Raw genomic sequence first — 15,270 nt, forward strand, 5'->3', positions numbered from 1 at the left:
AGCAACTACCGCACCTGATCGTTCAACGTTGTGGCAAGTGAAAAAATGCGTAAACATCTAGAAATAATAAGAAAAAACAGCAAATTGGTCGAATTAATTATCATTTACTCTGATAAATGCTTAAATTAACTTTTCAAATTTCAATCCTTCATATTTTCTCAATGACTCGACCGATTTTTAAAAACGAAGCGGGGAAATATAGAGAATAGAAAGCTCTTTTCATTGCGGCGCCACTTGACCCCCCTTTCCATTTGAAAAAAGTTGGGGGATGACACCCCCGCTTAGAGGGTTGAATATTTCGCAATCGTTTTTGGAGCAAAAGTTGTCCCCCTCACAAACAAAATTGACGTGTTTTTGGATTTTTTGAAAAAATAAATACCCTGGCCGTTATGTCTTGCGGAACGTTTTCGATGGGCCACCCTGTATAGATTATACCAAATAAACTTTTAGTCACGTGATTAAGCTTAACCAGCACAGCGTTGCCCACTTTTACATATTTTCTTTTAATCAAAATATTTTAAGAAACAAAAATAGATGATAAATACTTAAACAGTTATTATTTACATCAACAACACTCACCTTCTTAACAGCACTTAAAAGACATAAAGGGCCATTACTACCACTTTCCGGTTCAAAATATTCTAATAAAGTTGCGATGAGTTTTTCGCAACGGCTATTAAGCTATTCTGTACACTTCGCACTAAAAGAGGTTCTAAAAAGAACAATGTTCGACTGCAAGGTCTGCTAATAAACATTTTTAAGCTTAAAGTATCACATCATTATTTATTTAAACTAAAAACGCAAAACACAAAACTAAAGTGTCAAAACGAATGGCAATGTCAGGAAATAAATAGATATAAATGTGGACACTTAACGTTTTTTTACAGCAGGTCTACCACCTGAATCCCTAGTGGGAAATTTAAATTCCAGTTAATTAGAATATGTCCATGGTTGGCAACAATGAATTTAAAAATCGCGCTGTCGATTACGTAACTAAAAGTTTAATTGGTATCGCTTATATAGCATATCTATTTTATAATAAAAATATGACACCATTTCTTATCTGTCACAATTTTTTGTTGAATTTACCATCATCGACAGATGAAAATACAGTGTATGTCAAGAATTAAACAAGCTAACATTTCTTACCATCAGGTGTAGAAGACCTAATAAGTGTCGAAGCTGCACTGGCACCCGTGGTTGTGTTTCTCCTTTTGGCCAAAAGGTTCCTGCGCAATCGCACTGAATAATTCAAGTTCGTCGTCAACGACTGACAGTCGTAATGGGCGAAAGCTCTTCTCCTGGCTATTTCTTCCGCCTCTTGGGACAACAGGACGTTGGTGGAGGCAGTACTGACCGTACTATCATCCATAATTGAACGTTGAGACTTCACCATGCTGTTGTTGGTACTGGCGTTAGCGCTATTAATTCCTGTAACAAAATAAATTTGTCACTTAACAAACAATGTGTTTTTTTAGTTAGGTTGTAGGTTTGTAATTTGTAGTGTGCACAAAAAAAAATATTGTAGTTGTATTGTGCTCTTAATAATTATTAAGGTGTCTTATCGTGATTTTCTATTTCCCATTTAAATATCACAGAATTTTTTTATTAATTTTATTGCTTTCTAACAAAAATCAGGGTGTTGTTATAAACATCATAACATATTCTTGTAGGAAAATGGAACGATCTTTAAAAAAGGTCTGGTATGATTTTTCATTTATTAATCGACTCGCTTGAAAGTTCCTGAAATTTAGTTAATAAAAATTATTATCTAAAAAGCTATATTGTCCCTTGCGCACGGCAGCTTTTCATCTATAGAGGAAACCAAATTACACTGAAACTAAAAGTATTGGGCGCCACTCGAGATACAAAAAAAGTACAGTCGTTGATATACACAGTCGTAACTGATCATATTGAATATTGAATCAGGATGATTCAGAAGTAGTATTTTAAATCATATCTCAATTTTTTAAAATGGAATGAGGGTGGCTCATTATCATATTTGGAAACAGTATTTATTTACGAATAATTTGATACGCACACACTTCGGTAGTTCGAATCAAAATGCCCTTATGAATCGCATCTTACAATTTCAAATAAACCATATGCGAAAATGTCAAAAGTTGACAGGTGAAACGTCAATTTTCTATTCAGAGTGTAATTTTTTATGGAATAAAGTAAAAAATACTGAGGGTGTTATATAAAAATCAAAAGTTGTAGTCATTTCCGGTGAAACAGGAAGTGACCAACAACAATAATTGAATACGTCAATCAATCCTAATTTATGTCATATACTCCCGCAACAAATCTCGTTTTTTTATCGGAAAAAATAAAAAAGTTATAGGAGTGAGCCACTTTTGAGACGCACCCGGTATATGATTTGAAGTTGAACTTTCATCATCTTCATCATCAACTAGCCTGAAGTGTCCACTGCTGGACGTAGGCCTCCCTCAAATCTTTCCACTCTTCTCGGTCCTGTACCACTTGGATCCAGTTTCCCCTAAATCTCTTTAAGTAATCTGACCATCTTATCGGAGGTCTGCCTCTGTTTCTGAGAGCATCCTGTCTTGGCCGCCATTCTAGTATTAGCTTGGTCCATCTATCATCCGTTCTTCTGGCAATATGCCCAGCCCAGTTCCATTTGAGTTTTTTAAGCAGATATATAGCATCTGTTATTCGTGTACGCTGTTTTATAACTATACTGGGTATCTTGTCTCTTAGAGATACACCAATCATTGCTCGTTGGGCTACAAGGATTTTTTCTATGGACTTTTTGTCAGGGTGTAGTAAGTGTCTCTGCGCCATATGTAAGTACTGGCATAACGCACTGATGGAACACCTTCCTCTTTAAGCACATATTGGTAAATCTGATTTTAACACATATCTTAGTTTGCCGAATGCTGCTCATGTTAGTCCTATTTTTCTTTGTATCTCGTGCGTCTGGTTATCGTGACCAATTGTTATTTCGTGCCCCAGATATTTATATGAATATACTTGTTCTATATTTGCTCCGTCTTCCGAGACATTTCCACTAATAACAAGATTGGTCATTAGTTTGGTTTTTGAATAATTTATGCGTAGTCCAATTTGATCTGACGCCCGTTTAAGTGTTACTAGCATATTTTGTGCTTCGTGTATTTTGTCTGTAATCAGCACCAATTCATCAGCAAAAGCATTAATGCCCATTTCCTCCCAGTTTAGTCTTTTGAAAATATATTCTAATAGTGCTATGAACAATTTGGGGGAAATGGTATCGCCTTGCCGTACTCCTATTTTAATACGGAATTTATTTGTGTTTTCATGTAGCGATACAGATGCTGTTGCATGGTGGTATATATATTTTAAAAGGTTAGTATAACGAGTGTCTATACGACATTCGGCTAGGGCCTTGAATAATTTGACCTTCAATAACTTTCAAACGAGTCGATTAAATGAAAATTCATATCAGACCTTTTTTGAAGATCGTTTAAAGCATTATCTAGCCATGGGTGTTATAGAAAATATTTGTATGGTCGTCATAGGGTTGATAGTCCATCATGCATTTACTGTGATCAAGTTGGTGATGTTCAGCATGTGAACGATGGCAGGTCTTTAGGGAACAATTCCGCATGAAATCCGGTAGGAAGTTTGACTTTACCCACAATTATGATGTACTTAGTTAAAGGAGACTTCCCCTAGGAGATGCAAAACCTTGTCGTTGGTGGTGAAGCTCCTGGTCAGGTGCTGCTACGGACAGCCTCAATCTTGGGGCATCGGGGGGCACCCCATTGTATTTTACCCCTTACTTCTACATGCGGGGCTCTGTAGAAGTGGACCGACTGTCCCTAGCGACTCATGGGAACACTATGAGATCTGGTAATAATAGTAATAAAAACATCACCGGTGAAGCTGTGGGGAAACCCCCTAGCGACACTGGGAACAGTAACAATGAAAGTTCCAAGGGGCCAAACCCAAAGAGAACTACAGGAGAGGTGGCTGACACTTGCGTGAGATCCTCCGCAAGTGGCATACAAGCTACTACCTCCTCCAAGGGTCGGGAGCCTACCTCTAAACCCAACAGGCGACACAAGCTACCGTTTCGTCTATCCGGCCTGGGTCGTAGCTCCTCGATTGTGAAGGACACGGGTCTCCGTAGGAGGTCCTGGGACTGTATGATGAGTTATAACTCAAGAAAGGGGGACACAATAGATCTCTAAGGTCGCAGAGATTAACCCCCCTCCCACTTATTCTAATTCTAATTCTAGTTAAAGGAGAACAGAAATGGAAGCTAATATATCGAATAGAGAGGAGAGAGAGAGAGAGAATTCGAAGTATAATAAGTTGTAAAGAGAGGGAAGAGAGACAATGAGCATCATGAAGTAAATCTAGACACCCTTTGCACTGAAACAATGCGAGAGCGGATTCCAGTGTAAAGTGAACTTGAAAAACCTGCTATACAGTATGTCCCCGAATTGTTACAAGAGGAAAAACTTTCTTATTATTGTTATTTTAGGAAAATTAAATTCTTTGTAAAAAAGTTTGCTTCTCCTAAAATGGTTAATCCTGTTTAAGCTTTTGCAAATTTCCATACCGTTTGAGAGGAAACTAAAAAAAACATGAAAATATGGTTGATTTTTTTCCTAAAAGTCCTAAAAATCAGAAGGCGTTTCTATGGTAATATAAATTCGATTTCATTCTTAGATAGGTAGATGGTTATTATTCATTTTGATTAACGTCATAATATTTCCGTTGTTAAAGTATCACGTTTACCGATATATATTAATTATCACCCTTTCCGTAGCATTAAACTAAATAAATTTTATGCTTTAACAATTTAAAACAGCAAGAAAAATGACGTTAATTAAAACTATATCAATAACAATCTATCAAAGAAGGAAAACGCAATTATATTACCATAGAAACGCGTTTTCAGTTTTAGGACTTCGAAAAAATTCAGCTATATTTTCATGTTTTTCGTAATTTTCTCTAGAACGGTATGGAAATTACGAAACATATAAACGGGATTCACCATTTTAGAAAAAGCAAAAAGTTTTAATAAAGAATGCATTTTTCTCAAAATGTCAATAATAAAAGAAGCTTCTTCCTCTTGTAAGACAAGCCGGGGACATACTCTATATGATTTAATTTCCTCCTATTATAATATTCTATTAAAAATTAAAAGGAGAAAATAATACAGACCACCAGGTGCGCCGCCATTACTCCAAAACCGCGTGAGTTTCGATTTCAACTTGGGACTCTGGGGGTAGTGGCCCCCTTGGGCATTGCCGTCGTGCTGATCCTCTGAGTCTAACTTGCCGCGCAGGTATTCAGAAGGACCAGGACTGCGCTGGTCGGCCACTCCTAACACCGCCGGACGGTAGTCCTGCAGCATTGCGAAGAACTCATTTTTACCTGAAACAATAAACTACTGTTTACAAAAATGTCTCTGTACTTATCATAATATATTGGTAAAATGGCAAAATTTATTATGATACTCTTTAAACGAAAAATAAAAGAGGATTTTCTAATACAAATTTTCTAGATACAAATATGTAATATGTTTATTTAATAGTTATTTTCTATACAAGACGATAAAATGGTATTTTATCGTCGACCGAAAATGAATTCGTGAATTAATTTCGGGTGACGATAATGCAATTTTATCGTCGTGTATAAAACAATATTTTTTTTCCATAGCGAGTTACGTTTTAAAAAATATTTAGAAATTGTTATTTCAAGGAATTTATTACGAGTAGAAAAAATATTGTGCTGGGTTGGCGTTGGTTTCTATGTAATTTAACAAATAAATAAAGCTGTCTCTTTAGTTGTCAGTTTTGAGTCAATATTTTTTTAATTCTTTTTCGTGTCGATTGCTGATTGAATTGGAGCCAGAAATGGCTCAAAACGAAATAAGTAAATTACCAACAGATATTGAGGCTGAGGCGACAAACGCCATATCCAAACTACTTCCATTTAAATCCCGAATAACTTATGAAAAGGAAAACAAAAATTTTCAAAAATGGAAGCAACTAAAAAACGTGCAAGAAGAAATAAGGTTTTTAACCTATCCTCGCTGTTAAAGTATCAGTTAATCTCCCTTGCGGTTAAAGTACTATTTTATCTACTATTTTTGATAGATATAAGGCAATTTTAACAGTTTAACTATGGAAAAAAATAAATTAATTAAATTAAATTATAATTAATTTCTAAATGATTTTGATTTAAATGTTTATTCAGAAAAAAAATCATTCATTAAAAAATTTTTAAATCTATTAAAAAATTGAAAGCTTTCTATAAAAGACTTAAGTCAGATTTTTATATATTTTTATGATAATTTTTTAACAGCGGCATTACTTTTTAAACTGCTAAACGGCAGCCAGGTAATAGATAAAAAACTACAATAAAAATTAATACCGCTAGCAAATAAGAAATTAGTTTTTCGAAACAGGTTTTGATTATTTATCGTGTTACGCGTGCGTAGTGAGTCTCTTATCTGTCGAGTGAATCCCCAACTCCGTTATGTAGCCCGAAAGTCGAACAAAAGAAATGGTTGATTTCGAATATATTGAAAACTACCTTACTTTTTTTTCAACGTATGGTACTACATTATTAACTAAAATAAAATAAGCACTAAAATTCCAAACTCGTAACTATGGAATTTAATTTCTACCCTATGGCATCTGTTTTAACTGAACGGATATCGAAACAGTATATGCAGTGAATAGCAATTAGCCAAACACAGCCATAAAACCTTTATTTACTTCTGTATCGTTTGGTTTGGTTTGAAAAAAAAAACACCCACATATTATTTACAGAGTTACATTACACAATGTCTCTATTAAAAGCACTTGCAACGCTATGATTTTAAAGTTGTCAGCAGTATACATGAATACAACAAATATGAATGTCAATTAAAATTAATTATTCATTGTAATCCTGTAAAAAAGTGTTATTTTTTTAATTAATAATAAATAACATATAATAATAATAATAGCTCCCGTATACATGTAGCGTTTAACGCCTTGGGAGTAGCAAGGTACAGCTTGCTATACTAGATCCGTTCGGTATACAAGGAAGGTAATGTGGCTAGCACTACGCTTCAACCGCCTATTATTACCTCAGGATTGTGAATCTGAAGTACTCATTTAAAGCTGAGTCGACCTAGGTACCCAAACTATTTTTATTTTAATAAAAATAGTCGGCTGATGAAATGCCGGGTGTAGGATTAGCACCCACAACCTTGAGATTGGTAGACGAGAGCCTGTACCTCGACGCCACCGGGCACCACTTATGCAGCAATAACATTTTAATTAAAAAAATGCAGTTTCATTATTCACTATAATCCTGAAAAAAAAGGACATTTTTTGTCCCACTGTTAACACGCCACAACTGACATTTTTGATGATTTGGGTAAAAAAAGTTAGGCATCAACAAAAATGTCATGATCATTTTCAGCTTATTCAGCCATTTCCAATTATGGTGTAGGCTCCCTCATATATTTAGATACTCTCTTTGTAGTTGGGCCCATATTCTTGTCTATTGCTGGCCCAAGTTATCCCTGCTAATTTCCTAATATCATGTAGTTCAGTCATTGGGGATTTTCGTTTGGAAAAAAGTCCGGAAGTTTTGCAACTTTGCAGGTTTATAGGTTTTGGGGTCCCTAACTAAAATCCATAAAATGCACATTTCCAGACGACCATGGCGCCCAAAATCGGTATTTTGTGAATATCTCGAAAACTAGGCGTTTTTCGCGAAAATTTGAGGAGAGAAAAATTAAAGAAAATAAAATTTCCTATAAAAAAGGTTTTATGAAAATTTTCGCGAAAGTCTAACTGTTTAGGCACAAAATCCCTGGAAATTTTACAATTTTGCGTAAAATATGATATATTATGCATAGTCGATTTTCCGAAATCAAATGTCGATTAGGGTTCACTAAAACTAGTTTTAGTTTAGTTTCTTCAATTTTGTCATAAAACAGTGGCGTATCATTAATTCGCTCATTAATTTATGAATAATTAATTTTAATTACCGAAAATGTGTACTTGTTTCCACACCACCCAAGAGGCAATGTATATGGCGCGTTTATTTTAACGTGGTCTACCCGGAGGCCTACTCCACTAGATAAATTAAAAACTTTTACTTATCTGCACAAGCCGGTCGGATCTGGCTCATTGATGTCAAAGTCGATCGTGTCTGCTGTGCTGGGCTCATCAGGGTGCTCTCTCAATACGTCCAACTCTTCATCTTCAGCCGCCAGAGGGATATCTACAGGCAAGTCCACCTCCTCTTCATCGGATTCATCGAGTGACACTTCAGTGACGTTGTCACAGGATTTCCCATTGCAGTATGCACAAATCATTGAACATTTTAATCCCGCTTTTCTGCATCCGCAGGCTTTACCATAGTTGTTGGTTTTGCATTTACAGGATAAAAATGCCAACAGGGATTTTGGAGCTGGATCTTTCAATGTTGTGACTGGAGTAATGCCTGTTTTTGTTTTCTCCCAACCCCATTTTTCGGCATCTTTGGTACAACGCAACCAGACCAATGCTGAACCTGGTGGTAAGTTCGCAATGAATGCTGTCCAGCACGACAATTAATTATTCATAAATTAATGAGCGAATTAATGATACGCCACTGTTTCATGACAAAATTGAAGACACTAAACTAAAACTAGTTTTAGTGAACCCTAATCGACATTTGATTTCGGAAAATCGACTATACATAATATATCATATTTTACGCAAAATTGTAAAATTTCCAGGGATTTTGTGCCTAAACGGTTGGCTTTAGGAAAAATATTCATAAAACCTTTTTTATAGGAAATTTTATTCTGTTTAATTTTGCTCTCCTCAAATTTTCGCGAAAAACGCAGTTTTCGAGATATTCACAAAATACCAATTTTGGGCGCCATCTTTGCAAGATGGTGGCGCCGGCGGCAAGTCTGAAAATGTGCATTTTATGGATTTTAGTTAGGGATCCCAAAACCTATAAACATGCAAAGTTTCAAAACTTCCGGACTTTTTTCCAAGCAGGCTCCTTTTTTGATCCCCAATGACTGAACTAATGGTCCCATCTCAGGTTCGGTCTTCTAGGTAATTCCTCGTGGGTACCAGGCTGTAATTTTGTGGTCCATCTGTTGTCCGTTCTTCTTGCCAGGTGTCCCGCCCATTGCCATTTCATGGATTTGACTCTGTGGATGACATCTATTATCTGGGTCTTTTGTCGTATCCACTCTATTCTTTTACGGTCTCTCTGGGTTATTCCTAGCATATTTCGTTCTATTGAACGTTGTGGGACCTGCAGTTTCCAGACACAAATCAATTTTCAGAAAATAATTGTTACCGAACAGATTTTTTCTAAATATATTGGCTTTGAATGATTGCCATGTTATTATAATAAAAAATGTCTATACCTATGTGGCGCATCAAAAAATCACAAAATACACTTAGATCACATATATGTGATCTTATCACATACTAAACCAATGAATACAGAACAACAAACAAAAAATGTAATATACCAAATACCATGTGAATGCGATAAATTTTACATTGGTGAAACATCGAGACCCTTAAATGTTCGAATTAAAAAACATAAAGATTATTATTTAAGAAAGGGAGATTTGTCAGCATTCATGGGACACAAGGCACAGAATAAATTTTAATAACGCCAAAATTATAATGAAAGAAGCGATAACCACTAAAGGAAAAATAAAACAGGCTTTTTTAATAAAAGTAAATGTATTGCTCATGCATCTGTAGATGTTAGTAATGTATGGCAATCCCTTTTTTGATGTTAAAGAACATAACATAAATAAACATAACATACGTAAAAATTAAAAATAATCATACAGAAAGTTTGACCTTTTTGGTTTTACCTTATTAAGTAATTGTTATCAGGTAGTATTAATTGTTTAATTAAAAAAAATTAAATTAATTAATAATTAAAATTAAATTTGTTTATTAATTGTTTTGGTTTGGTTTTTTTGAAGTTTAACTTGATATAATGTCATTTTAACAGAACGTCAACGATTTTTGTAGACGTATCTGTTTTAAAAAACTAAAGTGTTCTCGAATAGTTGAATTTAAATATCTTAAATAGTTTTTCCTTTATTCTTTGTATTTTTTTTTGCTTCCGACGACGGAAAGACATAAACTTTCCGAAACGTTAAGCATTTTTTTTGTTCGTTACGCAAATTTGTATGTCTTTAAACCTAACTTCTGACAAGTAGTTTCCGTTTGGGATTAACGCCAGAAGTGTTTACATAAAATAACTATTTTATATTGTAGATTTTCTTGCAGTGGCGAAAAATATAGGATATTTTGGAGTTATTATAATACTTTTTACTTTTTTCCAATTAAATCATGACAAGTTTTTATGTCAATTTTAAATATAAAATAGGGATCGAACTCACGGTAATTATGATCAGTTGTCATTTCAGGAGCCACTGTAAAGCGTTTTTTTTTAGATCGTATGGTAATTATTGTCAATATAATAGAGTATATAGACATGTGCCATGTGATTATAGCTGTTTTAATTTATTTTTTATTGTATCGTATATGTTTTGAGACATTTGTGCTATTAACTAGAGCTTTTTAATCTAATATACAGGGTGTCCCAGAAATAAGTGTAAGTATTTTAACTGGTAGTATAGTTCAACCCCAGAAACGCGCCTTTTTTTCGCGATTTTTTTTTTAAAGATTCGAAATTTTTTTGAAAATCTTTTGGATTTTTTTTTAGTTTTTAGTTAAAAAACATAAATTCTTGATAATATGGCAACATAGGTATTAGATTAAATTTACAAAAAAAAAATTCAGAAAAGATCCAGTGGTTCTCAAAATTTTAGGAAAAAATCTTTTTTTTTCGAAATTTTCAAAGTAAAATAACTCCGTTATTTTGGATTTATTTGAAAAACAATAAAGAGAAAATACGTTTCTTTTATCGAGATCTACCACCCCTTAAAATACTTGCACTTATTTCTGGGACACCCTGTATAAATGTCTAGTGTCACAGTTTTAGTTACCATACTCCTCCGAAATGGTTTAACCGATTTTGATTAATCTTTATATGTATATTCACTAGATTCTGAGAATAGATTATTATCTATTTTTATACCTCTAAGTGATAAGGGTAGTCCACCCCAATTTTTTTTTTATTTTTTGGACAAAATTTTTATTTTTATTTTTTTATGATACGGCATAAAAAAATACATACAACCCTGCCTAAATGTTTACCCTTCTACCATCAATTCCTATTTTTTAAATAATTTTCAACCCCACTAATAAAACTGACTTGTCCCATAAAAAAAAATATATAAGAGTCTGTTATTAGTAGTATTGCCTATTATTATATTTTATTATTAAAAAGTATGACTTCAAATTAAGCCAAGAATACCCTCAACTCTAAAGGTACATTCGGGCTGAGAGCGCCGAGCATCGCGCCGCGTCCACGCCGCGTGTCGAAATGGAATCAATTCAGTTAACTTAAATTAGACCGTTCAGGCAGACATCGTCGTGTTTGGCGTTGCGCTAGCGTCCGCTGAGCATCGGGGCTCGCGTTCAATGGGGCGGACGCGATGCTCGACGCCCTCAACCTGAATGTACCTTAATCATCGATATCATATACAGGGTGGTCCGAACTGTATTCCGGAAACTTCGGCAGCATATTCTGCAGATAAAAATAAGTAAAAATGTTCTTATAAATGTATGTCCTAAAATGCTTAGTTTTCGAGATACAGGGCGGAGAAGTTTCATTTTTATTTCGATTTTTTTAAAATAACTTCTGAAGTAATGTCAATCGAGAAAAAAAATAGATGAAAATTGGTGTCTGGAAGTTTTTTGACGTGAGAAATTTGATTTTGAAGTCAATATGACTCTTATTTGTAGGGGGCGCCACCTACATATGTTTTAACTGTGTTGAAGGGTAATAACTTTTCGTCCGTACCTGAATAAAACTACTGAGTGAGAAAATATACATTTCCATGACTTTTTATGTAAAAAATGTCTCTTGGTAAAAATCGCTACGTGCAATTGTTCTCAAGATATTTAGAATGGAAATAGTCAATACATGCCACTATTGACAAAAAATAAACATGCTGACTAGATAGTATTTGACTGAAATAATAAATTTTGGAAATTTTTATTTTTTTAAATTAATCATAAATGTTTCTGCGAAAAAATGATGATAAAGAACTTTTGGCACAAAAACATTTCAAATTTATGATTTCAGTCTAATAACTATTTAGTCAACATGTTTAATTTATGTCAATGATGATGACAAGTATTGATAATTTAGATTCCAAATATCTCGAGAACCATTACTCGTAGCGATTTTTACCAAGAGATCTTTTTTTACGTAAAAACCGTCGCAAATGTATAATTTTTTACTTAGTAGTTTTATACAGGTACAGACGAAAAGTGATTACTCTTCAAACCAGTTAAAAAATATGTAGGTGGCGCCCTCTACAAGTAGGAGTCATATTGACATCAAAATAAAATTTCTCATGTCAAAAAAACTCAATTTTTATCCCAATATTGACGTTACTTTAGAAATTATTTGAAAAAAATCGAAATAAAAATGAAACTTCTACACCCTGTATATCCGAAACTCACGCATTTTAGAACATACATCTATACGAACTTTTTTACTTATTTTTAACTGCAGAATATGCTGCCGAAGTTTCCGGAATACAGTTCGGACCACCCTGTATATCGTATAATTTAATTAATTGATTTGTATTGCTGCAGTGGCCCTGATAAGTATGTTAATATATCGCAACTAATTAGAACAGACTTGTTATTTTACAACCACTCATTTATAATTAACATTTTACTATAAGAGGTTAATCGTCTTGTAAATTAATTTTTATTTTAACATTAATATAGACATTTAAGTCCAGATAAGTAAGACCAGACTAAGTAAAGACCAGATATCAAAAGATAACGAAACATAACATTTCTACGAAAAATTTCAATTTTGTTTAGTTGAAAATATACCCCCACCCTTGAGCCCTAACTGAACTAATGGAAATATGACAGACGTAATCGCTAAAATAGGTGTCTGCATTGCCTACCACGAAAAGGCGGGCAGTTTAAATTTGAATATAAAATTGTATGTATTTTTAAAAATATTATGAAATTAAAACTGCAAAAAATATAAAGAAAATTTATTTTTAAAAACGGAATATTGAAAAGTATAAACCATTGTACACTTTTCAAATGCTTACAGTTAAATGCTAAATTAAATTTGATAATATAAAACATATAAATGCTGAATTAACCTCGAGGGGAAAACCGCTAACGAATTTCTGTACACTAAAGCCAAAGTAATGCCAAAAGATACGACAGTAATGCCAAATAATTTCGTACTAATACCAATAATACCACGAAAATATCAAAAATACCAACATCTTGTACACCAAAATACACCAGCAGTTTACCTCTCGATTAACCTATAGTATTATAAAACGTATTTAACAACGCCACTAACAAAGCATATAAGATCGCAGGGTTTGCAATCTATGCTATTATAACAGATAAAGATTTAAATAAGACACCATCATCAAAAATTAATTCACCTTTAAGCTAGATTTATAAACTCAGCAGTTGAAGTTCAGTTAAGGTAGCAAATGTTCAACACTATTAAATGAAGGCGCGAATTTATAGTCAGTTCGTTTTACGTTCACGGAGTTCAGAGATGGGTAATGTCTTTACATATCGAACTTGCTAAACTTGCTTTGCATGATACCCTTTCCTGGATCGTGTTCAAATCAGATCATCTCCTCCTCTCATCGGTGAACAAAATATTACATGATGACGGCAAAACACATAGCACAAAACATAAAGTTCAAATCATAGAGAAATATAAGGTCTCTGGGCTGGAACTCTGTAACTAAATAGCGATCGGTAGCGATAAAGAATACTGACCTTGGCCGTACAAACTAAACGGCAAGCGACAGTATTTTTCATCGCTACCGATCGCTATTTCGTTACAGAGTTCCACCCCTGGTTCCTCGGGAAATATAACTTCCTCCATAATTTCTGTACGCACAAACACAAAACGAACAAATAAAGAATATGCTACACAAAATAATAACAAAATTCCAAAATTCAAAGCAAAATATATAAATAAAAAAAATATATGATCGCGCGTCGCGATAAACGATTCTGAGTGGGGCTGTAAATGTAAAATAGAAATAATTTTGCAATCATCCTTCAGTTCTGTGGTGTATTCAGAAAAATTAAAACTATTGAAGAAGGACTTCCAAAGCATATTTTGTATATTTTATTTTTGTAACAAAATTACCCAACCAAACCAAAGATTTTAATAAAAAGCAAGAAAAAAACTTCTCAAAATAAATCTTATTGTACCGTTAAATTTTTAATTCAGTAGCTCTCTAATATCTATTTTAATCGTCGACCTTAAACCTTGTCGCTATTCGACTAATCTATGACGTGAAATTATTGAAATTGTGCGGCAACCATTGTCCAGACACCTCCATAATATGACTCACTGGTTTGGCACAAAAAAATTATAAATTATTACCTTGATCGCTATTTATTGATTTGTTTATTTACTTGATTTGGATATGTAATAGCTCAGGTCAATAAAAAATAATCAGTGTTATTTCGTGTTATTAGATCTATTATAGTTCATATCAAATAAACTTTTAGTCACGTGATTAAACTTGACCGGCACAACCAGTTGCCTACTTTTGCGTATTTTATTTTCATCAAAAAATTTTATGAAACAAAAATAAATTAATTATAAATATATAAACAGTTATTAGTTACCTCAACAAAACTCATCTCCTTAACAGTACTTAAGGGCCATTACTACCGCTTTGTTCAAAATATTCAAAATGCGCATTCTCACGACTCGTATACTTGACAAACATTTGGAATTCGTATACAGGGTATACACGGTGCGTCGGGCATCTATACAGAATTTCTAAGATCCTATTATAGGAGCTACGCCGCACTCCCGCCAGAATATGTCCATAGTTGGCAACAATAAATTCAAAAATCGCGTCCTCTACGTAACTAAAAGTTTAATTGGTATCGCTTATACAGGGTGTCCCACTTATCTTTTTTATAATAATTAATCTCTTTATGTTAATTCTTAATTCTAAAATTCAGAATTGATTAAAAAGACTAAGAAAGAAGTCTTAACACTATTTAATATGCATACATTTAGAAACTGAAACGGCATCATGAAACCCTATTTTTAACAGTTATGTCTGACATTTTACACGATAATTTTTTTAAAACTATGTTTTATATGTATAAA

General features: G+C 33.6%; 1 protein-coding gene across 4 annotated transcripts in view; it reads right to left on the reverse strand.

Moving 5' to 3' along the window:
* Positions 1-15,270, reverse strand: part of LOC115874683 (signal-induced proliferation-associated 1-like protein 1) — a 119,192-nt gene that overhangs the window by 39,743 nt on the left and 64,179 nt on the right. For 3 of the 4 annotated variants that reach the window (XM_030889903.1, XM_030889905.1, XM_030889904.1), the window contains exons 4-5: positions 5,179-5,391; positions 1,150-1,431 (exon numbers count right to left, since the gene is read on the reverse strand). In XM_030889903.1, coding sequence (XP_030745763.1) covers positions 1,150-1,431; positions 5,179-5,391 — 495 coding nt within the window. The remainder of the gene's footprint in view (positions 1-1,149; positions 1,432-5,178; positions 5,392-15,270) is intronic. The other variant, XM_030889906.1, reaches the window with a different exon arrangement.

The sequence above is a fragment of the Sitophilus oryzae genome, unplaced genomic scaffold, assembly GCF_002938485.1.
Source record: "Sitophilus oryzae breed Bouriz unplaced genomic scaffold, Soryzae_2.0 scaffold_1297_pilon_pilon, whole genome shotgun sequence".
NCBI classification, from domain to species: Eukaryota; Metazoa; Arthropoda; class Insecta; order Coleoptera; family Curculionidae; genus Sitophilus; species Sitophilus oryzae.